Source organism: Mastigoproctus giganteus, chromosome 9 (assembly GCF_048544385.1).
Source record: "Mastigoproctus giganteus isolate SK-2022 chromosome 9, ASM4854438v1, whole genome shotgun sequence".
NCBI classification, from domain to species: Eukaryota; Metazoa; Arthropoda; class Arachnida; order Uropygi; family Thelyphonidae; genus Mastigoproctus; species Mastigoproctus giganteus.
The window spans coordinates 122,680,255-122,705,995 of NC_143583.1; the positions used below are offsets into that span (position 1 = coordinate 122,680,255).

The 25,741-nt window shown below is 37.2% G+C and overlaps 1 protein-coding gene across 1 annotated transcript in view; it reads right to left on the minus strand.

Moving 5' to 3' along the window:
- LOC150080695 (protein trapped in endoderm-1-like) overlaps nucleotides 1-24,494 on the minus strand; it is a 28,131-nt gene extending 3,637 nt beyond the window's left edge. The window contains exons 1-3 of the mRNA XM_090381196.1: nucleotides 24,105-24,494; nucleotides 14,284-14,758; nucleotides 3,483-3,753 (exon numbers count right to left, since the gene is read on the minus strand). Of these exons, the coding sequence (XP_090237322.1) occupies nucleotides 3,483-3,753; nucleotides 14,284-14,723 (711 nt within the window). The 5' untranslated portion in view covers nucleotides 14,724-14,758; nucleotides 24,105-24,494. The remainder of the gene's footprint in view (nucleotides 1-3,482; nucleotides 3,754-14,283; nucleotides 14,759-24,104) is intronic.
- Nucleotides 24,495-25,741: the final 1,247 nt, after the last annotated feature.

Below are 25,741 nucleotides of genomic sequence, written 5' to 3' on the forward strand. Positions count from 1 at the left end.
AGAACATATTTACAAATAACTATAAAAAATACATAAACTCAGAAAATATTTGATTTGAAATTAAAAAAACCTACAATTTTATAATTATAAAGCACAAGTGATTATAGGTATTTAAAATATTTATAAATCGACAGGATTAACATAAAACAAATGAGATCTTTATTGTGATGCTATTGAATGGAGGTGGATTGAAAAAATGAACTGAATGAAGTGAAAGGATCAAAACTGTTAATATTTAAAATATTCAATAAACAGAAAACAGGGCTATTTTTTTCCGTAGTAGGTTCGATACTAAGGGAAGAGTGCGTAATTGTTTCTGTAATTAAAAGCAGGAACACAGAAGGAGATATATTGCAACAGTGAGTTGTTCATAAGTTTTGCGTTAATTATTTTATATATTGATTTTAGGCCTATTTCGAGGGTACAGCTCTAAAACGGTGTTCACAGGGCGACCGCCAGATAGCCCGCCGGACCAAACCTGTTGGCAACTTTCTAAGCTTCCGGATCATAGCTGGTGTATAATCTCGCATCCTCTACTCTGCCAGACTGTGAATGGAGGGAGTCCAAGTAGTGTTATGCGGGAAGCATTGGAAGCATTCTTATGTTATTCTTAAGTCTAATGTATTCTTACGTCAAGGGTTGGGTATGTTCTTCTTGTGTGTATGCCATAGCCAAAAATATCACTACATAATACAACGTGTCCCATTATACGTGGCCTGAGTTCCAATCTTAATGATGTCCATTTCCACCTGCAAGACTGCCAAATCCTTAAATAATTTTTCTGGGAGAATCCCAGTTATTGGTTGCTTCAACCACTGCTGATCTTCATTGTCTTAATTATTCACTGTACGATTCCTTTCGCTTCAAAGATGATACTTGTGCATATGTCCGTTCTGATATTCCATGTCAAAGACAGTAATCTAGAATCTCCTAGAGCCTCCGTAGCCAGGTGGGCAGGAGCGGCAGTGCGTAGCACACGCTTCTTGATTAGACCGGGGTTCGAGCCAGTAACCACCAAATACGGAGAATGCAGAAAGATCAGGAAATGACCACCGCATATCCCTGGAGCAATATGGCTTTAGTTGCTAATGCTCCTAAAAAACAAATAACAACAACTAGAATCTCCTCTTTCCGATCTTCTGTGGCTTAAAATCTCTCTACCCCATTCTGTCAACTTTTCCATCTATTGTTCTTCCAACTCCGCTAATCACTTGGAACTCTTTGAAACTTAACTTTTTCCAGCCCAACTTTCCTAACAGTGAGATAATTTTCCTTGGTAATTTTTTAATGTTCATAACTCCAGCTAGCTTCCGTTTTCTAGTCACACGGACCCAGCTGGTCGAGATGCTGAGGCTTTTGCAATTACTAATGACCTTGCACAGATTGTTCATTTACTTGCCAAAATAACAGATAATCTTACCACATCTAATCTTTCCAAAGTAATGGAGAAATTCATTAACTGCCGGGGCGCCTCCGTAGCTAGGTGGGCAGGAGCGGCAGTGCGTAGCACACACTTCTTGATTAGACCGGAGTTCCAGCCCGTGACCACCAAATACGGAGGATGCGGAAAGGTCAGGGAATGACCACCGCATATCCCGGAGCAATATGGCCTTAGTTGCTAATGCTCCTTAAAAAAAAAATAAATAAAATAAATACTGTAATAATAACATTAACTGCCAACTCCCAAACTATTTCAAAACCTCCCATCCGATCAACGATCGCCAATATGGATTTCGTCATTGTCGATCTACTGGTGATATTTTGGCTTATGTTACCCATATATGGACAAATTCAGTGGAAAAGTTTAGTAAAACAAATAATTGCTCTTGACATTTCTAAGGCTTTTGATTGTGTTTGGCATAAAGGTCTTATAAACAAGCTTACATCTTATGGATTGTGGAGTGTTTGCAATTCTCTCTGACCGCACGCTGCGGGTAATGGTAGGTAGTTCTTCTAACTTCTCCACTAATGCTGGTGTTCTCCACGGTTCACTTCTTTCTCCCACTTTTTTCCTCTTGTATATTAATAACCTCGTACCACTGACTCTAAACTCTATCAATATTTTTGCTGATGACAGCACATTGGATTGCACCTGGCAGTTTGAGAAACCTTGCCCTGCATAAACAGTTTCAATTTCTCGAATATCCTCCATCAATTCCTTAAATGCTGATCTCTACGTAACTCTTCAATGAGGAAAAGGTAATTGAAGTTAATTTCGATCCTTCTAAAACTCAGTCCTGTCTTATATCTCGTAAAAAGGAGTCTTTTGATTCTATTCTTATCTTCGATGACACTGAGATAGCTAAGACTTCAGATTTCTGAAACAACCTTCTTTCACATGTATTTCTTGAAATTTTCAATCTACAGAAATTCAAGTCTAATGATGAAGATAATGTCAACAAATGTCTTTTTCTGTCTTCTCAACCTTCAACCCACGCACAGTATACTAATTATAAATACTTTGAATATAACCATCAAAATAGTTTCACCACATATCATAAGTTCAAATGAGGATCTTCGTTTCTTTATGAATTTGAGAATGCAGATTCTGAATGTAACCTTAGTTTTTGCTATCGTCAACGATTTGCTCAGAAATGAAAGAAAAGTAAATACGCAATAATACCAAATCAGATTTATTAATAATGTTTAACTTCTATACAGAATAGAGTATTAAATCTTTGCTACAGGTAAACAACAAGCACAAAAAAGAAATCACATATTAAAAAGTAGAAACCCCTCCTCCAGTTAATTAAAAATATTTCCTTAAAAGTGTACGTTTGATCTTTTTTTCCGACAGTGTGATCATCCTCAACAAAGAACCAGGATGATCACACTGTCGGAAAAAAAGATCAAACGTACACTTTTAAGGAAATATTTTTAATTAACTGGAGGAGGGGTTTCTACTTTTTAATATGCGATTTCCTTTTTGTGTTTGTTGTCTACCTGTAGCAAAGATTAATACTCTGAACAAAGAACCAGATACAGTAACTCATCAAAGCTTCATAAACTAGGAGGATAGTTGTTTGTCAAAGTAACCCACTGTAAGAAGGAAGCGCATGATAACAGCACCTTTGTCTGTGCCAAACTGCTTCACAGAAAAACCAGAGTTTACATGAGAAAATCAAACTTTCCATAACCGAGTATGCCTAACTCATATGGCCATAAAACCACTCGCGATCATTATACAGTATTCAATAAACACAGTTCTTTGTTATTCATTGAACTTCAATATTTTTTCTGATGCCTGCTTTTTTTTTTTTTTTTTGGATATTTGCCTATATCCATTTAGGATACATTTCAAGGATTTTCTTCCAATCGCATAGCTCCCTGAGGAGCTGTCGTGGCCACCAAATAAAATTTCTTGGCTTTTATTTATTCCTCTCCCTATCGGGCCGAACAATATAAATGATACACATATTATGGTTATTTCATTATCATTCACAGAATGAGTAAATAACCGTTTACATCCTAGCTGTACTTACCCGGTAGAAGATGCACGAGTATGACGTTACGATGACCACACAAGGCAATAAGAAGCCCAAAGCGAATAGAAACTTCTTCGGAGACTTTCCATTCAAGGGCAGTATTGTACAGGAAAATGTCTGTGGGTGGTATCCAAACTGACCCCATCCTCGGGAAAGGGTAGGCAGGAGGAGGCAGAAGCTAAAGGTCCAACAAAAGGCGATCATGAGGGCAATGTATTTCTTCTGGTAGATCTTATCATAATATTTGTGGTGATTGATCAGAACGTACCTGAAATGGAGAAAAATAATTAGCAACTATTATTATTATTGCATTAGATGCGATATGTTTCGGCTCTTCTATATTGGCTTCAAGTTCTTGATCTACAAAGATAAATCATATATCATTCGAAATGTCTCAACCACGAATCGAGTTTATGATATTAACCAGAATTCATACATAGGATTTTTTGGCTAGTTGCCTTAAGTTTTGTGACTTTACTAATATATCTCAAACAGCCAACTTTAAATAAGATGAAGTGGAAGAAAAGAATTGAAATATACTAGACTGAAACCCATTTCTCCCCGGAGATGCACCATTAGGTGGGTGACTGTCGTTACCTTAGACGACTATTTCATTCATTAGAACAAAATCAGGCTATTTCATTGGAAACGACAGTCCCCCACCTTAAATTTGAAGCTTGCACCTTAAATACTAAATCAAGTAATTGATGACACTGTAGGTCATGACATTATAAGCACCACGATGAACAAGTAGTGTAACGGATAGAAGAGTTTCAAGTGTTCTCATTACTTCGAGTAGATGTGATCAAATCAGGCGTAGAAGTTTTTTTTTTTTTAATACTATTACTCGATTCTTGAGCTATAAAAATTGAACAAATAGATAGATATAAATGAGAGATATAAATAAAAGAAAGAACATTTCATTGAAAAGGGAATTTACTGATAAAATAAACTAACCACTGAATGTCGAACTGGAATCTTTGACCTCTATAACCAAACTTCACGGAATTCTTCGATCCCTTTGGTGTCATTTGTGATCTCTAAATGACAAGTCAATTGTTTGTGATTAGTGATGGACATAATCGATGATGTAATCGAATTATATCATTCGATTATGCCTATCATTACCAGCGACAGAACCCGACATACTTCCAAGCAAAGTGACTTTAAATGAATACTTTTCATATATTTTGTATAAGTATACTAAATGTGTAATCACTGTGCTAACTCTATCCTCATTCAATACAAAGCCTAAAATTCCTCTCTCAGGAGTTGACATATTAAAGAAAGGCGTAAATATTATTGATCAATTAAAGAATATGAACAATTAATTTGCAAATATCTGTTACTAGGCAGCAGGGGCGTTCCTAGGGTATGTAGCGCCCATGTGCCAATTGAAATTTGGCGCCCCCTTTAAAATTTTCTTCATATGTGTATTAAGTTTTAGGTTTTCAGGCGCCCCTTGAACGTTGGCGCCCTGGTGCAGTGCACCCCTCTCACCATCAGAACGGCCCTGCTAGGAAGTGAGCCCATCAAAGAAAGTCTACACCAAAAATACTGTCTAAGAAGACGTTTTTATAAGCTATGTATTCTACCCAAAAATCATTATTAATAACCAAAGTAACTGAACTAAAATTCAAGCATTGTAAATAAAAGTACTGTATTGCTAATTCTTATTTTTAAATAACTGATTGATTTTTTTTTCTTGAATTTAATTTGGTGATAAAATATTTATTTATTTTTTTAATTTTGATTTTATTGAAATATATTTTAGAATGTGTGTTGGTGAATGTTAAGAGCTAGCACTATAGTTTCAAGTTTAGGGCTCTTAAAAAAAAAATCATATGCAAGGCAGTGGCTTTTAATCTTGCCCGGCAGTACGCTGGGTCAGGTCGGTCAGCTTCTATTTTACAATATTAAATCACTTGTCAAACGTAATGGATTTATGACACTATTGGATCCATGCCAACTTTTCCATAAAGTCACATGATTCCCCACAAATAACGTTTTCTGAACACACCCACATAAGGTCATCAACCTGATACTTTAGAAAGAATGCTCTACTAAAGAAAGACATCTGTGCATTTCTTAATAGAATAAAATACAGTATACTGTATAAGGTATTTCATGAGGCCAATTTCTCGAACTCGCTTATTGAAAGTGACTCTAGCGATTAAATTAAATTTTAAGCTTGCACTGTTTCTCATTTAATCATAACATTGTCATGAATTACAGTTCCGCAGATCAAGTTCTTCTGATAATTTACTTGTTGGTTTAAAAAGATATCTAACGAATATTCTTGTCTTTCTTGGTTACGCTCTTTTTTACGTCTTCAACATCCTGAAATCTCTTTCCTTTGAGAGTATTCACCTTAGGAAAGAGGAACAGTCCGCTGGTTCTAGATCAGAAGAGTAGGGTGGATGTTTGATCTGTACAATGCCAAGTTACGTCAGAAATGTCTTCACAAGTGCAGGATGGGGGAGACATTGTCATGCAACAAGAACCTGCCGCCTTTTTCTGAAAATTGCAGCCTTACCGAAATGCTTCAATAGTCTTTGAAGCACATATATGTAGAACTCAGTATTGACCCGCATATAGTATGCGCATCCTCTATTCCAGTAATCATTTCAATAATAAACGAATAAAAAAAAAAAAAACGAAATAGTTTCCAAATTTTAAGTTTAATTAACCGTATGCCTCACTGTGCAGTAGGCAGTGACACATTTTGCATTCCAGTGAATATCTGGTAGTTGGTTGCCATTGGCAACTTGCCAATATACATTTTTTATTGGTGAAACGAACCAAAGTCACTGTAAAGTGCGCAGTGCAGATTTCATCGTTGACCATGATGGGTGTGTAGCCACAATGTCGATGTCTTTGTTATTCGCCCGAATTCCCATTAAGTAACTAAATAATATCAGTGTTAAGTCAATACTCAACATTCAACAGTGTAATTATGTGATTACAGCTTAATTGCGAATTTAGCTTGAACTTGGCAAGTTGAAGTTATATTATGAGGTGATGTGTAAGTAAAACATTATTTCTACGATACACGATTTTGTGAAATTTGATTCGATCATGGCCTCCACGCTCCCCCAAGAAGTAAATCGCGTGACAGTGAATAAACTTCAACAACTTAGTTTTTCACAATTATCTCTCCAAGAAGAAAAACGCGATTAAAAAAGAAGGCCATCCCACACCAAAGATTCAAATTTCTCAGCGGGGAATAAGTAATAATAAGAAATATATTCGCAGTTTTAAAACTGAATGGTACCAAAGGAAAAGCTGGCTTTGTGGTTGTGTGGTTGCATACTGTTCGGAGGTGACTTAACGTGGACAAAAAGTGGCTTTACAAACATACACAGAATGAAAGAAAAAACTCTAAAACATGAGAGTTCGAAAAAACATATTGATAATGCGATTTCACTTTCGCTTTTAGGAAGCGTAAATATTAAAGAACAGCTTAGTGAAGCCTACAGACTTTCGATCTGCAAACATAACAGAAAAGTTGCCAAGAATCGTGAGGTATTGTCTAAAATAAGACTGCATTAAATTTTATGGAGAGTTTGAAATTCCTTTGCGTGTACATGACGAAAAAGACAATTCTAAAAATCCAGGAGTATTCAGAGGATTAATAAATTTCGCCTGTACATTAGATTCCAGTTTAAAGAACCATTTAGAAAATAATGCAGCGTTTAAAGGCATTTCAAAAACTATTCAGAATGATATCTTGACTGTTCGTTGCAAATATTCCGGGATGAAATAAAAAGAGAAATTAAAGAAGCTTCATTCGTAGCTGTCATGGCTGATGACACAACAGATGTTTCAGAACATACGCAAATGGTAATTGTTCTGAGATATGAACTGAATGGAGGCATTTTTGAGCGATTTTGGGTTTTTTTTTCACTCCGGAAAACCGAACTGCAGACGGAATATCGAAGTGCATTCTAGATAAGTTAGACATAATCCTCGAAGGATATACTCAAAAACTGGTTGCTTAAACATTTGATGGCACAATTGTGATGAAAGGCAAGAAGGGGGAAGTTCAGGCTAAAATAAAAGAAATGTACAAAAATGCACATATTATTCACTGTTATGCACACCAACTGAATCTGATGATGATAAATGCAGCAAGTAGTACCCTAGATTCAAGAATATTCTTTTCGAACCTCATGTCGATACCATTTTTCTCGAGATCACCACAGCGTCTCTCTGTTCTCAGAAAGCATATGGACAGCCGTGTTGCCCGACCTTCCCCTACAAGATGGAACTTCAATATACGCACCGTGAACAGCGTTTATGAAAATTTTGAATCCTTAAAAAAGTGCATGGAGGAACTACAAGCGACAGAAAACGCAGATAAGAAGATTTCAGAAGCAACTGGAATTTTGCACATCTTTAGTAATGAAATATTCGAGTTCTGGTTATAACTTTTCCATCAGATAATGCCTCACGTGGAAGTTATTTATAATCAAATGCAATCTCGATTAAAATACATGAATATATAGGAAATTTTAAGAATTCCATTCTAAAAATCAGGAATTCAATGTACTGTGAAAATCCTTCAAAAACACTTATGATTGAAGCGAAGGAAGTATGCGACTATAAGTGTTGACATAGGTGAGAGATATTCTTTTACAAAGCAATTAATTGCTCCTAAATTGTTTAACAAGGAGGGCTTTATTTTTCGTACGAAAATTCCCATGGAAGAGGTACGAGAAACTGTTGAAGCATATCCCATGATTGAAAGAGAAAAACTTCTTACGGAATTACAAGTTTTGTAAAGCAGATATGATCTACACAATTATTGCAAATTAACTAACTTTCTGAAATTTATCTCAGAAAATAATCTAGCTGAAGTTCTTGGTGAACTTACAAAATTCATAAAAGTTCTTTTGACCATTCCGATGACTACTTCAGATCCCGAACGCTGCCATTCGACATTAAAAAGAATAAAAACATTTTTAAGGAGCATTATGAATTAGGAAAGGCTAAATTCTCAAGCAATGCTTTCAATAGAGAACAGGTGATCAACAGTGCACCAAACTTGAATGAAAAAGTTATTAATCTATTTTCAAAAAATAAAAACCGAAGAATGGATTTTGTTTTTAAATAAAAGTTTGTCTGTTAATTGTAAATGTCTAGTTAATGTTTTGTAGTATTTTTAACTTGCTTATTATTATTACTATGTATGTCTACATGTCTTATAACCAAGGCAATTTAATCTAACTTTAAGACGCAGCACCCCCAAACATGAGTCACGAGCCGCCACTGCCCAACACTTATATCCAGCGACAATACAGTCGAGGAAATTGGGATGAATACGAAGTATGCATCATGCATACTTCGTTGCTTCTGCTCATCCGTGGGGCACAAGTTTTGCACAGACCTTTTTCTCTAAATCTTCATGCAGAATTTGACGAATCGTCTCCTTATTCATACCCAACTCATCAGCCATCATTCTGAAAGTTTGCCACAATTTCCGAAATTTTTGCAACTCTGTCCTCATTTCGAGAAGGTGACCCACTTCATGGGTCATCGCGAACATCCTCAAGTCCGTCTTTGAACAGCTTATACCATTCAAACCCAATGGTACGACTTAGTTTCATTACCATAAACAGTTTTTTACATTTCATACTTTACTGTTGCAGATTTTCCCAGTTTAAAGTAAAATTTGTTAACGTTATTAACGAAATTGGTTGTTACTTGCAAACTGTCAGCCTACTGGACAATCTCTGTATACCACCATCTGTTTGAGGAAGTTTTGCTTACAACATACTACATTTCAGTTTATTTTCAAATTCATCGAACATAACTGCAACAGCACCAGCCAGAGAGCTTTATTGCGGCACTTCGTATATTATTCTTGTCTTCTCTGTTTGCCTTCCAATAGAATTTCTAGTGGCAGAAAGATGCACTGTTTTTATATATATTCAGGGTCCATTTATTATAGCACTTATTGAATTCAGAAGCAGATTAAAATTAAAAAAATTTTTTTTCTTTCTCCAGTTCAAGAGAAGTTCTTCATACCAGGAAGTATGTCATTATTCTTGTCTTTGAGTTTATTGCCCTTCGCGCCTTAAACCTCTTTCATTACCTGTGGCGAGTGGCTTCCCAGCCTGAAAAAGTCATCATAACATGTTCTTTCCTTAATAATATAAGATTTGCTGAGTTGTACAGATACTCGGATATATAACTTTTTCAAAATAACATAAAATTGTACAAAACATTGACTTGAAAAAACTTGTTTCTGTGCATTTTAAAAATTTAAAAAAAAAAAAATGAAAGCATGGAAAACAATGTACCGCATTCTCAATTTTCATATAAAATGACTAAATTTCTTATCCATGGTAATGCATCATTTAAAAATATATTAATATTACTATTTTTGAACGATCCTCCGTAACTTAATGGTTTCGCAACCGTTTAGAGCGGTTGGGTTCGAATCCTGTTGGAGACTCGAATTCTTAAAGGCCACTGAAAATAGAAGTATGTTGTTGGCAGATCACAGGTGGAAGAAGTAGGGTTTTATCTCCCCACACATATAAATAAAACTAGAGTACATTAAGAATTGACACATTATGCCTAAGTATCCAATGAATTAAATTTCCAAATGATAATGAGACTTTGCACAAAGACGCTTCATAGGCACACGGAGTTTCTGGGTACGAGTACTGATGTCTTTTGATCTTCCTGAAATAAATTCCAAGATTAATTGTTCCGTAGTTTGGCAATGATAGCATATGATAATCCACTTCAGACGTTGAGTACCTCGCATCTTGCATTTTCAGCCGCAGATGCTATTATCCCACTTGTCACCCTTACTCCTACAATCTAATTGGCCTCTGACGAGTGAGCAGGTGATAACCATGCACTGTCCCCTTCCACTGAATAGATTCATTCAGAGCCAGAGCCGGAACTAGGCAATCCTACGCCTGGGGCAAAAGTGTTATAAGTACGCCCCCTTTATATGCAGGTAGTCAATCTTTCAGTAGCGTAGCTAGGGTCGTCGACCCCCGGGGGCAACATGTGTTCTTGGCGCCCCTGACTGTGATAGATAATTCCTTCAGTGTGCGCCCCTGAAGCTCGGAGCCCTGGGGAATTCACCCCTCTGCATCCCCCCTGCTACGCCTCTGCAATCTTTATGAATTTATAAAAATTACCATTCCAACGGTCTACGATTTGCATATATTTCTTAATAAAATAATTTAAAAAATACAATGAATATAATAAAACAAAAATATCAAAATTAAAATAAACTTACAAATATTCGTTTATATCTACAGAGAATTTAATTCTAAACTACAAAGAAAGTACATATAACTACAAAGAAATTAGAAAACCAGATAGTTTGTTTAAGGTATCTAGTATAAAATCATAAAAACAAAATATTGCGAAATATAGAACTTTTAACATTATAACATAAACTAAAATATGCAATGAAAGTGTATTATTTTAAAGAAGTTTGTTAAACTATAAAGAAGTTTGTTAAACACAGGTCCGACTGTAACTAAATAAAAAATTAAGCAATTTTAAAATATAACTGGTCGAATGCGGCCTTAAAATGCTGCACCAGGGGCTGGCGCCCCGTCCTAGCTCTGTTCAGAGCCCCTTGTTCATACAAGCTGAATCACGTTTCAGAATCGGTATCGCTGTGCTGAGTCGGCATCCTGTCTCGGGCGGGATGCCGACTCAGCATCAATTCTGACTCATTTATCAATCTTCCAACCACACATATTTCAACTTACATCGCGATGCGGAACCGTGACGCCTGCATCACCGCAAAAAACAAACGTATATTGGGGTTTAAGTGTTTAAAAGTAGTGTGTCATAAAATATATTCATAATGACTTCACAAGTAATTTCACAATGAATTTTAAAAATATCCCTTTCAGTGTTATTCGAGTTTTATGTATTATTTTCTTATGGCCGAGTGGAACTAGCGTTCAGGATCGCCCTACATGAGATACACCCAGGGGCGGGCCGTCCCGACGGGGTCAGGGGTGCACTGCACCCAGGCGACAACGTTCAAGGAGCGTCAGAAAACCTGAAAGTCGGATACACATATGAATAAAATTTTAAAGTGGACGCCAAATTGCAATTTGCACCATATTCCCTAGGAACTCCCCTGGATACACCACATGCTTTCTTCTGTTTTATGCGTCTTCCTCAATATTATTATAACCAATATAATAAGTATATTATTAGTGTTATGTAATTTTAGAATTTTAGTATTTTTAATTTAAAAAAATAAAATGTAAATATAAACGCTGATAACAAAAATTAAATTCTATTTCGGAAAAAAAAAATTTAAAAATGCGTAATTAGAGATAGGGTTCTTGCAGTTCAGTGCTCGTCAATGCAATTAGGGAATTTTTGAAACTGGATGTTGTTGTTCAGCGATTTAAGAGAGAGAGTTGGGAGATTTCCTTGGTGCAGCGACTCCATCATATCATATTGCGCCGGTTCCTCTGATATTGTTTGAGACGGGAGGGGTTGCTTGTTGTGCGGGCTGAAAAAAAGCAAAATAATTCAAGCGAGAGGGAAGGAGACGCTATCCCTTCCCCTGAGATCAAATAACGATGAAGAGGTCATTAATAATTATTCATTCCAAATTAATGCATTTACGAAGATTCAAGGAAACGCCTGAATTGAGAGAACGATGAAAAAAAGAAAAAAGTTTTATAGGCTGAGATAAAAAGATTGTTGAGCCAAGAGGAAGGGGGTGAAGTCAAAGAGAGGAGTATATATTACTAGCTTTTGACAAGATATCAAAGCAGACATATGCACAAATATCATTAAATGAAGGCTAGTATGCATGTAGGAATTGGGTTGTTTCGATAGCTTGTTTTTTTTTAATTGTACATAAGCTCGTTCAGTTATTTTGACTATTCGCAATTTATTGAGCTCAAAGTTGAGAGGAAGGTAAAGTGTAATGTGATATTTGTTTTATATGTCGTACGCATGGTAGAAGTGTACCGAACTCGACGATAGAGCGTGGCCTTGACAGTTCCTCCCACATACTATCACCCCTCTTCAGTCACAAGCGGTATAGTAATGGCAACGAGATATTTGCCGATTGAAATTGAAGTCTTCAAAAGCTTTGGAGAGATAAGTTCCATTCAACCTACTGTCTAAGAGACCGGGCTTAAGGCTAATATCATAATTTTGAGAAGACAGTATTCACTACGCAGAAGAGGATAGAAAATGCTTCGAATGTGGTCTCGCTTTGCGAGAGATTATTTACATGGATATGAATACAGTACTTCAATTCTAATAAAACTAGGAAGATTCTCGAAATATCACGAAAGCTTTAATCGTACTCAGAACTGCTCATTTCCAATTTCTACACAAGCTGAAGAACTTCTCTTGTTCGGGCAGTAGTAATTTATTGCAAAGGAATGTGATTTTTATTTTCTGTAATGCAAGCGAACCACCAATCCGATTCGATGATAGCCAACTATTTTCTTAAACAACAACCATGAATAAGTCTTTGTGAAGCTGTTTTCTCAAGAAGAAGCAAAAACAGTAATATCAAGATAGCGTGAAGATTGTCGGATCAGCCCTCTCTTCCCCCTCCCTGCCGAAGTAAAAGAGACTACTGTATACGCTTTTTTTTTTTTTTTAACCTTTCTTTAAGCCTGCAATCTATCAGTAATGACTAGATCCTGTGTTTTACTTCCTTCCTAACGCAGCAAACTGGAGATAAGCTGTGGACTTCATCCTTTTTCTGTTTATAATTATGAGAATATTATATTGCTTACATGCTCTAAGGTGGGGTTGTTTGCCTGAAGAAAGAGGGAAAAGAAATTTCAGAAAAAATAAAATAAATAAACTCACAACCACTGCCTCAGTAGTGGCTATTGAGTAAGAAAAGGAAATAAAAAAAAAAAAACTTTTCTTGGAGGGAACAAAAAAAAAAAATAAATAAAAAATAAGCTGAATTCGAATCTTAACATCCTCAGAAAGTGAGTTCTTTCTCTTCACTGCTTACCGCTTTCAACGCCCCTTATACACTAGCTATTAAAAACACTGCCCATTTTCCCTTAATTTAATTACATCTTAAATTGCACGCCACAATTAGTACAAACCAACTCATACGGAGAAATATTCCTTACTAGAACTGAAGCAAGAGTATAATTCCCTCCCAAGTACAGTATACAGCACTCCACAACCTCACAAAGGTCATCTAGTGATTCATTACTACACAATGTTTTCCGCGGAAGATTGTGTAATAATATGAATCAGTGGAAGCCGTCTTTCATCATCCCACCTGTTCTGGGGGTTACATCTAATGGTCCTCTGGTAAATGCCAGGCTAGTTTTTTTTTTTTTATTCTAAAAATGTGTCATCAGATTAAGGAAACGTGAATGGCTGTCTCATAACGTTTCTATCAGTAAGTGAGTAACCTCAAACATTACGCAAGCAACAACCCAACCTTTGGGAAGACAATAAGAATGCTTTATTAAGAAATACCTTTAAAGAAGGTTCGTGACTAATTATGAGTAACTCTCTCCACAACTTTTTCAGAATATAATTCTTTTATATGTTAATACGTGACTAATGAATAAATACTCTGTTCATAACTATTTCAGAATATAATTATTTTATATGTTAACTGCCGAAGTATCCCTAAACTGTTTCGCGCAGATTGGCTGCTAATCACCAAAATACTGTAATATTCTGGTCCCTACTGACCTTCTTGGAGTACTGTATTAAAAAAAAATAATAACCTTAAAGGACTAATAAAACCTCAATCGGCGTGTACTGTAGAGAAGCAGAGCAGAATATATCTTACCTGTTGATGGTGATGGCTGTCATCGACATGAGAGATGCTGCTACGTTACCGTAGAAGAAGAACGGAAACAGGGTACATAACGTATCCCCCAAAAGCCAAGTTTGGTGGATATAACGTGACGCTGTCAGTGGCAGGTTTACTGCGCAAAACAACAAATCGGCGGTGCACAAGCTTACGACGAAAGCTGTAGTGGCATTGCGTAGTTTGACACAACGGCTAAGTGCCAGGATGGTGATCAAATTGCCCAGGATGCCAACAACGATGAAGATAATGCAGCAGACGGCAGCAAACATCGTTGTGCCTCGTGGATACATGATAACGGTGGTCTGCGAGTCATAGGTGCTGTTTATGGAACTCGAAAGATCGGTTGAATTGGTCTCCGATCCCTGCCAAGAGTCGACACTATTAATTGCCAGTGGTCCGTGATCCAAGGATTCCATTGTTGGTCTTTCCTTTGCTAGCTTCGCACCCGAGTCTACATAAATAACAACAAAGCATCAGAATAATATAACATTAATAAATGAAATTGATAAACATATTTAATATTGAAAATATTTCTACATTTTCTAATGCAATCAGCAGATAAGTAGGTTTAAGAATTGCAACTTTATCCTGTGAGGCTGGCATCAGAGAAATTACTATAATGTCCAGTCGTCCGCCACCCTTGGGGGAGTAAAAGAGCCTTAGGGGCCAAATGGTTGGTTTTCTACGATTGCTAAAAAGTATGGAGCCCGTTCGAGAATTTTGCAGAAGGGCAGAATTTAGAGCTTCGTTGCTGGGCGCTGCAGTAAGTTTTGACATTGTAACACGAGTCCTTATATATCAGTTGAAAGTAATGGACACAAATTTCGATTCTTAAGTAATATAATGTGAATAAAAATTTTGTACTTTATAGAACTAGTGTTCAGGGGCTGCCATACATATGATACACCATATGTCCACATTCATTTAAGTGTTGTTGAAATTAAGAATTTCCATGGCTATGGATAGAAATTTTTGAATACTTGATGTATTCGAGAAGTGTAACCGCATATTCTGCCCATTCCGCTACATTTTCTAACACCCTCCCAACCTTCTTCTCTGTAGCAACCATAGAAAATTACACATTCATTGATAATATTAAAGTTATTTGTTTTTATACAAATTGAAGGTTGGATTTTATAATTTCATCATACACTTGAGCTTATGTAAAATATGAAATTAATTTTATGGAAAATAAGATAATACATTTAATGAAATTACAAAATGCTATTCATGTGAAACTTTTGATGATTTATAAGTTCGCATTAGCATATGATGCAAGAAAGCAAGTTTATACAGCATTAACTAAAAAAAAAAACCTTGCACTTTTTCATTCCCTCCAATAGTTTGTCAAGTTCTTTCTTGAATTTATTTAAACTATCAACTTCCACAATGACAGACGGAAGTTTGTTCCAGCATTTCAACAACTCCCTGGCTAAAGGCAAATTACTGCGCATATGTTCTGCAATCGTCTTTCCTCAATTTCAATTTACGTCCCCTCATGTGCGTAATCTGAGCAAGCGGAAGAATTCCATCAGCATTGAGCTTTCTCAAATCATTCAAAACCTTAAACACCTCACAGGTGCCTAGGCTAGTTCCAGACGCTGGAATTTCCAGAATTTAAGCCTTTCTTGATAGGATCGCTCCTTTGTTCCCCTCACCAATCTCGTTCCCTTCTCTGTACTCATTCCAGCTGCTGTACATCCTTCCTAAAATGAGGCCTCCAGACCTGTACTCAACGTGTGGCCTGACCACTGCCTTATACAAAGGGTTAATTACCTCCTTATCCTTGCTAGCAAAATTCCTGTATATCACCGACAAAATCCCATGAGCTGTCCTGGCAGCCTGCTTGCACTGCTCCGAGAACTTCATATCTGGCCACAATTACCCAGGTCTTTTTCATTCTCCACTACCTTGAATGTAGTACCACACAGTTTGTACGTTACTCTAGGATTATATGCAGTATTTTGCATTTATCAATGTTAAACTTCAGTTGCCACTTCTCAGTCCATCTGCCTAACTTTTCTAGATCTGTTGCAGTAGCATACTGTCATTACTATCATTAACAACTCCACCAACCTTTGTATCATCTGCAAACTTGGACATTAAGCCTGATATACAGTACTTTCATCAATATCACTGATAAATATACAAAACAACAGTGGATCCAACATTGAACCCTGGAGCATTCCACTAATAACATTAATCCACGAAGAGCAATGTCCATTGATTACCATTCTCTGTCTTCTCCCACTCAACCATCCTTTTATCCATTGTAGCAATTTGCCCTTAATGCCATACTGCTCCAATTTGTTCAGTAGTCTTCCATGTGCAACAGTATCAAAAGCTTTCCTGAAATCCAAGTACGTATATATATAAAAATTATTTTTTGCATCCAGTTCCTTTGTGATTACGTCATAGTATCCAATCAAATTGGTCAAACAAGCCTTCCCCTTAACAAACCCATGCCGTATCTGAATTATTACTGCAGTCTTGTCTTGATGATCCGGCATTACTTGACTCCTTTATTTTCCTTGGAACAGAAGTTAAACTAACAGGTCTGTAATTACTCGTGTCACCCTTTGAGAATTAAGTATACATTCTTACTTCTCCAGTCCGTGGGGACCTCCCCTGAATCCAAGGATGCTCTCATAATTATAGCTAAGGGTTTGCTTACTTCCTTTGCTGCCTCCCTTAATATAATTGGATAGATCCCATCCACCCCAGGTACCTTTCTTCTGTTTAAATTCAACAATTTCTCTTCCACTTTTCTCTGTTATTCGCAATAACGTAATGGCTTTTAAATTATTAATTTGCCATTATTCAAAGAGTATAATTACGAAATTGAATTAATTACAGTCTAGATGCAATACAAAATATCTCTACTTAAATTATAAAAACCGGATTCGTTGACACATAAATTACGCACTTCAAGTCCTACTGAACGACTGATAACCTTCACTGCTTACCAGCTACCGAACAGGACAGGGCATTCATTACCGGGTGACTTGATAAACTATAGTCATGTCCAACGTGAACATGCTTGGCAAATTATCATGTGTGAAAAATAATTTCTCTCTCTCTCTTCCTTGTGATATTTATACTTCCATTTTGCGCACGCATTTAAATGTTAATAAGAGAAATTTTATTTAATATAAAATAAAATAGAGAAAATAAAATGAAATCTACTGAGGGGAAAAAAATTCATGCCTGAGACTGACAAACTCGGCCACGGATCGAAAATAATCCTATATGGCCTATTTTCACTCCGTTCTAAACGGAAAATACCCTTCGCCAGACAATGGGAATCAAACCCGGGCCATCTACTCTCTGTATGAAAAAGTAGCGACGCTATCCACATGATACCTTCCAAGAGAATTTGTGACCGATATATACAGCAGCAACAGCAGAATTTTAGCAACTTCTTCAAGTTGGATTCTTTGCAGATTACGACTTATTTCACTTTTCCTTGTATGTACAGGGTGTCCAAAAAAATGTATACACAATTTATCAGCTCATAACTCAGTAACCTTTTTTCTTTTTCAGTTGCAGGTTGGTGGTAATAGTGGAGAAGACTAGACTTACATTTGAACAGCAAAGAGAAATTTGTGTTGAAGTGGTATTGCAAGTCGGAAAATATCAACGAAGTCCAGAGACAGTTTAGGAGTGAATACCACACAGAACCACCAACGCGTCTCACAATTTCGCGTATTCGTGATAAGTTTGAAGCGGATGTCACTGTGCGAAATGTACACAGGCAACGATCAGGAAGACCTCGCACATCCACGAGATCACAAGAGGTGCTGGAACTTTTCCGACAAGCTGCTCGTGAAACGGCAATCCCAAATCCAGTGTGCATAACATTTTAAAGCGTGCAAAATGGAAAAGGTACATTCCAAGATTAGTGCAGGCCCTGAACGAAGATGATCCTGATCGTAAGGTTGAAATTTCCGAGTAGTTTTTAAAAAAATCTGCAGAGGAGCTCTGTTTGCCAATAAGATCGTTTGGAGTGATGAGATAACATTTAAGTTGAATGGTACAATTAATCGCTACAATTGCTCGTATTGGGCAACGAAGAATCCAACGTTATTGAGAAACAACATTTGAATTTACCGGGAATTCCAATGTGGTGTGGATTATCATCCTTGGGTTTGATTGGACCATTCTTTTTTGATGCAGCTGTTACTGGTGCTGTTTACCTCAACTTGCTTCAGGAATCAATCGTCCCACACATTCGTGAGCTATTTGACGATGATGACGAATTTTCTTTTCAACACGATGGAGCTCCTCCCCATTTTCATTGCGATGAAAATGGGCTTCTCTGGATGAAACTTTCCCAACAGATGGATTGGACAAAGAGGCAATGTTGAGTTCCCTCCGCCTTTTTCAGATCTGACACCATTGGACTTTTATTTATGGGAATACCTCAAAGATAAAGTTTATGACACAAAACCAGCAACAATCGCTGAATTACGGCAAGCTATTGAAGCAGAATGTGCAGCAATATCAAAAGATACTTAGGTGATGTATGCAGTTCAGTCTCTCGACGATGTCAGCAATGCCTGAATGAGAATGGAGGACAATTTGAACACTTGCGTTAATGCATATTTTCTTCATTATAAAATTGAATTTATGAAAATAAAAAAATAAGTTATTAACAATCAAAGTATTAAGTATTTTCGGATCTAACGGCACCAGGGACTTCTCCCATTTCTGCGTATGTTCATTGTATCGAGGACAGTACTTTGTCAAAGCCAGAGATTTAAAAGTGTGTGGATCATGTGTTGTGTAGTATGCTGTGCCCATTGTTCGTCTGGCTTGTTAGCCGCCGGGCCCCTAGTGGGATCAGCGTTTCCATGCTTCGCCGCGGGGAGTAATATATTGACAATTGGTACACCTAACCAGGTGTACCAATTGTCAATATATTACTCCTGCCACATATTTTCCTGAGAGTTCGGTGGCTAGGACCTAAATAAAATAAAATAAAGATAAATGATCAAGGTTGGGTTTTTTTTTAGTAAGTAGTTATTAGAAACGCTAGACGGGGTTGAAAGTTAAAATGATAAATTCTAAGAGCCTAAAAAAGGTCTGGCAGGAATTTTGATGTTATTTAAATTTGGACTCGTGGAGCAATATGTAAGGAGAAAGTGTTGGGAGGGGAGGCGGAAACTAGGGGGTAGGAAAACAGAAGCAAGAGGTCGTAGAAAATACCCCATGAGGCAGTGACATGCCCATGCCCCACCAGAAGGAAAAGTGGGTGGTGGCAGGAGGGGAGGAGACAGCAAGATGTCACCTCCCCCTTGCCAGGGAAAGGAGTTAATGGTCATGTATTGGCTCAGTTCGGTCCTAGTTTGTCACGTTTCGTTTTCTTGCTCTAGGATGGCATTTTGTCCAGCTCCTGGTGATAGCACAAAATCGTCAATGCGTGGGCTCTTGAGTACGGCAATCCTCTCATAGGTTGCATTTATATTTGAGGTGATTAAGTTTTAGTCATTGTATTGTGATGTTCCAGTTTTCTTGAACTGAGATGGTCCCAATGATATGTAGGAATGTGTCCAGAAAGTGCATTTCACGGTTTTGCATTCCTTGATGTTAGGATTAGGTGATTTGTCACATTTGAGTTTTCTTGCTACCAGCAGAAGGCAAAGCAGATCCAGATGATGATCAAAGTGTGTATACATTTTTTCTGGACACCCTGTATATATGTGAATGCAATGCATTACCTTCTCTATACACTCCCAGCTTTTATTAGCTGTCGCGGAGTTCAAGTATTAAACTGCTCAAATAAATAAACAGACACCAAGTCTGTGCATCCAAAAAAATTTATCATTTTTTGTACTATAGTATTTTTGTGTAGCGGCAATACAAAAACAACGGATGATTTGGCTGAAACACTTCAAGAGAAACAAACATAACATTTTTTCTGAATAGGAACGAAACTAATAAGAGTACCGGTAATTTAAGAGTACAGCCATATTACTGGTACTCAAGCACTCGATTTATAATGTCTGGAGTTCGTGGTGTGTGCGTGTTTTTTTTCTTTTTTTTTTCGACGGTTTAAAACTTAACTATTATGACTGACAGTCACTTCAAGTCGAAATAACACTGTAGTTGGATTGGATTGCAGAGTAATTTCAGTACAAGAAAAATTGCCCTCGTGTAGCACAGTTAGTAGAATCGCTGTCCTCCCGATACCGGGTGGAAAAGAGAGAGAAAGAATTTTTATGGGCCTTTTTCAAAACGTGGCTGAGTTAGTCGGTCTCATGCGAGGGTAGCATGGTTTTTATTCCCAGAAACTGGGTTTTTCTTCCAGGAAACAGAAAATCGACCACAGAACACACGCAATTTACAGACAGAAAGAGTATATACAAATATATACTCTTTGGAGTATATATTTGTATATACTCCAAAGGTCGTATTTAAGGCAATATGGCCTTAATCACTATTGCTCCTAAAACCCAATAACAACAACAACAATTATTACTTATTGCTCTATTTATTAATAACTTATTCTATGAATGGTAATATAAATTCCCATTAAGTTTTCGGGATTTACCTCTGGTTTCACTTGCATTCTATTTTGTCATATTTATGCTGTTATACCTAAAATATTCTCAGGGCTATCGAGTTAATTTAATCCCCTCGTCGGAAAACAGTTTACACTGCGCCTCCTAAAAACTTAATTTCTTTTTGCGTCCCTAGCAAAAATCCATACACGTCTATCGCATTAAATGGGGATTTATTCTATAATGCAAATAAATTTTTTAATCAAAATAGAGATAATGTAATTTATCTGATTTTTTTTTTTTTTTTTTTTTTAGCATATGCAACTGTTAAAATTTACAGAAAAACGCTAAACAAAGAAAATTTGGCTGAAGTCGGGATTATGGGTACGCCTTGTCACCACGTTTCGGGCATGGCCAAATTCGGGACGGATTCAAGCAAAAGTGTGGTTTTTTTTTTAATAGACTTTCATTTTTGGCTAGTGAAAAAAGGTTAGGTTAGTTTGCGCCAGTAATTGGGACAGATTCAAGCAAAAGAAGTCACTTCCACCGGAGGTGTACCCGTAAACTGGAGAATAACCGAAAATTTATAAGAGGAGAAATTAGAAACTTTTATTTCCATATTAATTTAAATCAATGCTTATTTTTACAGAAAAATAATTCCATTTTTTTTATATTAAATATTTTTCAATAGTACCGGTAGATAGGAATAAATGAGTTTTAAAATTTAATATTTGCAACACATGCGATAATATCGATATGATCCAAGAAGTGGCATCACAAAATCTACGCTCAGACTCAGTGGGACTCCAATTAGAAGCAGTTGTCATTCTCTTGGAGGAAATAAAAAATAAATAAAATGTGCATTTATTTAATTAGTAAAAATGATCGCCTAAAAATTTAAAATTATAAACTGTTGTGCAATCAAGAAGCACTAAAGAGTTTTTATTTAAAAACCCTTTTTGTTTTGTTTTTAAAACAAAAAACAAGCTTTTTCTTTAAAATTTGCAAGACTGTTCAATTTTCTCTTTCCGTCACTAGAAAATACCGAATGTGGGTGAGGACGCAGTCTAGCAGAAAGTTTTAAGTCCATTCTACATACACAACAGAGGTAGAGGATTGTGGATACTCCATCACAAAAAAGATAGGGCCTTTTTCTGTGGAATTTCCTTTTTTCTTTGCACATTTTTACACGTGGCCCTTATGTCATGGCAGCCAGGTCGCTGCAACAGAGTAGTCAAACACGAGGATACAGTAGTATACGTGTTTGAATTGACCGCGATTCATCTTCTATATTGTAAACTATTCTGCCAGAATATATGGCCGTTCCGCAGTATAAATATAAGACGTATTTAATATATTCAACACCAGTACTGAACTATCAACATTAAAATAATTGTCGCAACAATTGTTTGGGTAATACCGAAATAATTTAGTACTTGAAAAGCGAAATGCCAACCTTTCTTTTCTGTTTTTTGAGTACCCCATAATTTCAGTCTGCATCTTGTATCTTATTAGGTTGTCACACGCACACTTAGACCTAGATTACCAGCCAACTAAAAAAGGACTGGACTGAAGGAGCTGCTGGTGAAGTAATTCAACTTATCATTCTCCATTGTGTGGTCTTTCGTTTAACGGGGAACAGCTGTCTGTCAAGTAATTGTGGCATTCCACGTGTTTAACTGAGGAGAGAGTAAAACCGCCACTCTTCTTAATAATTGGTGCAAACATTTATCTGGTCGCTTGCTTCTCCACACATGAGAATGGCGCACTCCTTGTCCCGCCTCACCCCTCTCTCTCTCAATCATAGAAAGTCGGCGCCAGTGTCCTTTGGACGACTTTTTTTCTTTTTTTTTTTCCAACTTCCAGACCACTTCATTATTTTTTTAATGAATGCCGTAATATACAAAACGACTATAAATAAAAGCTGTAGGATCATCGACTTTAACATACAAGGAACAACTATTCACTTTCTTCGATGATAAAATAATTCTTTGTAAAGAGAAAAAGGAGGAAGGAGCCGAACAGAGGAGAGCGGCTACTGAATATCATCTTTTTTATATCAGGTTTTTTTCCAAATACCACCTGTTATACAGGAAAAACAAAACCCAACGAATTTACAACCGTTTCCCATGGCCGAGAAGAGAAATTTCTGTGTCCGAGACAGTTTCTTCAACTAGGCGTCCCATTCTTCTGCCAGCTTTGACGCTTTTGCAAAAGGTCGAAATTCGCAGAAAGTGAATTACTTCCTTTGAGAAATTTTAGTAATCCACGATACATTTGCTTGATCAATAGAGCGTGCAGAACCATGGTGTCTGTATTAACCGATGAGGGGAAGTTGTGTATTTGATTCTCGTAAACTATATTCACAGAAGATTCGTTTGTTCAGTTCTGAGTTAGGTGGCCTGTGGTGGTAATGTTTTGTGAGACTTTTCTAGTTTCTACAGACAAGCAGAAAAATAACCACAACACGCAAGTAGTATCCAGATAACGACAGGAAGTACTGTTGCCGCAGAGTTGTCAATTGCGTGAAAGGGAATTCATCAACCAGCTGGTTCGGAGTTCAGTGGACTCGTTACCATTTCATTCTATGGCCTGACCACATAAAGCACAGTCATTTAAGTGGGGAAAAAAGAAAAAAAATCAACTCATTTGCGGTTGGTGTGAGTACAACTCACTTCTAATCATTGCAAGACTTCCTTCTGACAATTAAGAATCACTTTCACGGACAACTGTCAGTTGAAATTAATCTTTTGGGTTGGAATTTTCCACATTTTTCGGAATCTGCGCAGAAACTTGCAGGTTTATCACCAAAAAGGCCTCGCATTCTCTAAAGAATAATTTTTCTTTTCCCTGTCTTCCCCCCTCCACCAACTCCGAAGGGAACAGTTTCCGCCACGTGTAGTGCAAATTATAGGCATTATATAATCATCTTAGGAATCTGTCAAACCTCTCTCTCTCTCCCCCCACTGGAATTTTCTAAGAATGCCACTGACTGCACGTCCCGACAGCTTTACGTACAAAATACACAGCGGCAAAAAGATAAAGTTGGAAATAAAGAATAAATAAAAGATAGAAATTCAAATGACAAGTTTGCAACAGATGCCCAGTCTGATTACGGTTAGCAACTACTGATCACATTGACTAACACGAAAATGTTTACTTCTGAAATGATGCTTTAAATTCAATTAACTATCACAGGTTGCAAATATATTTTTTTAAGATGTCAGCTGTTGTTTTCTGACATACGCTTAATATCTTTCTTTGTAATTTCCTTCTTCTACTACTATTACTTACCGCAGAACGTTGTCTTTTGCCAATTCCTGCGAAACTCCAAACGTCGTTAGCGAAACGAAAAGTTCATTGATGTCTTCACCGTCAGGATAAGTCACGAGACCCGCCTTTCTACTCTCCGGTAATGCACTCGGAAACAAGTGTGTGTGTGTGTGTGCACAAGCGGCGGCTTGAGTGACTGCTGAACTCATTTAAAATGACTGGCTACGTATTCAAGACGTCCGCCTCGCGCATGGACCATGACTTGTGAAACGCCACTAGCCCAGTTCCGAAAACTGAAGGCGGGGCATGTTAAGTTAGCCTGTAGCCCGTGGCCGATGACCTTGTAGCTAACTCTGTGCCGTCTGGAAACCTTCACGACACACGGAGGGGTTGCTGAGATTCCCACGCCAGCACCGTAACTCAAGCCGTGGCCCGATTTGATTTGTCTCCTGTCGCCAGTTTTGATTGGCAATTACGGGATATTATACCACATCCCGTTCGACGCCTTGGCTGTGCACGCGTGTCTTAGGAGCTCGGACCTTTCTTACGCTACCACAGATACTCAAATTACTCATCATGTGGGTACGCCAAGCCCGTTTTATCAAAAGCATGATAAATCGTAGGCTGGAAGAACTGGGGTTGGAGAAGTGGTTGATTGTTAAGGAACTGGATTCGTGCGTAGCAGCTGTAAGACGCGAAACGTTACGTGGCTGTGACAAGTCGCAGCCCGACAAGGAGATTAGCTGACTAATATACTTCGCATACAAAGGGGCGATTCAATGCGAAACGAGCCATCTCCAGTTAACAACTCGTAATGCAGTGTTGGTCAGGCAGTGGCTATTTATAGTGTTGCGACATAAATCAGATCAGCACCGAAGAAAGAAAACTTGGGGGAAGGAACGGCTAAGCTCTCGTAGAATATTAAGAAGGATCATAAAGGGCTTCAGAAGCTGTATCATTAGGGATGCAACTTATGATCTTGTCATTGCTCATAAATACAAAAATAAGCATCATCTAACTGAAAAATTATTGCTATTACCAGGTCAACAGATGGCCATTCCGAAATTGCCTTATTTGATAATAAAAATAATTCGCACCCGAAAATGTGAATAAAACATTGACTATTTATGATAATTAAATACCTGAGTACAACTAGCATTAACATGAAAGCTTGGAAACCACTTCATCTGGGCGCTACCTTCGAAGGGGCGACAAAATTGTTGTTGTTATTGAAGATTTTGGCGCATGGGCTACAGTGGCCATATTGTGCCTTTTAAATTAATAAAATAGTTTCAAGTTTGTAAGTGTTTAAAAGTGAGAGAATATCCTTAACTTCTTTAGAAAAGAGAAAAATCCATCTAGGTTTGCTTTATTTTCCAAAGATGTGCTTCATTGTTATAGGTTCCTGTAAACTTCTATGAAACAGGAATGATTGTAGCCTTTCCTGCTGATAATAGGAGCAGTCAAGTAAAATATGTTTTACTGAGAGCAGTGAGTACACCGCGAAGGGCCTTTGTTTCTGAGAAGGTAACGGATGAGCTATATGAGAGTGTCCAATGCGTGCTCTTGCAGGAACCATTTCGGCTTTTCTTACTTTCTTAATTCCTATAAGTTTATTGTTGCAATGTTCTTGCCATATATTTTTCCATTGGGAGTAG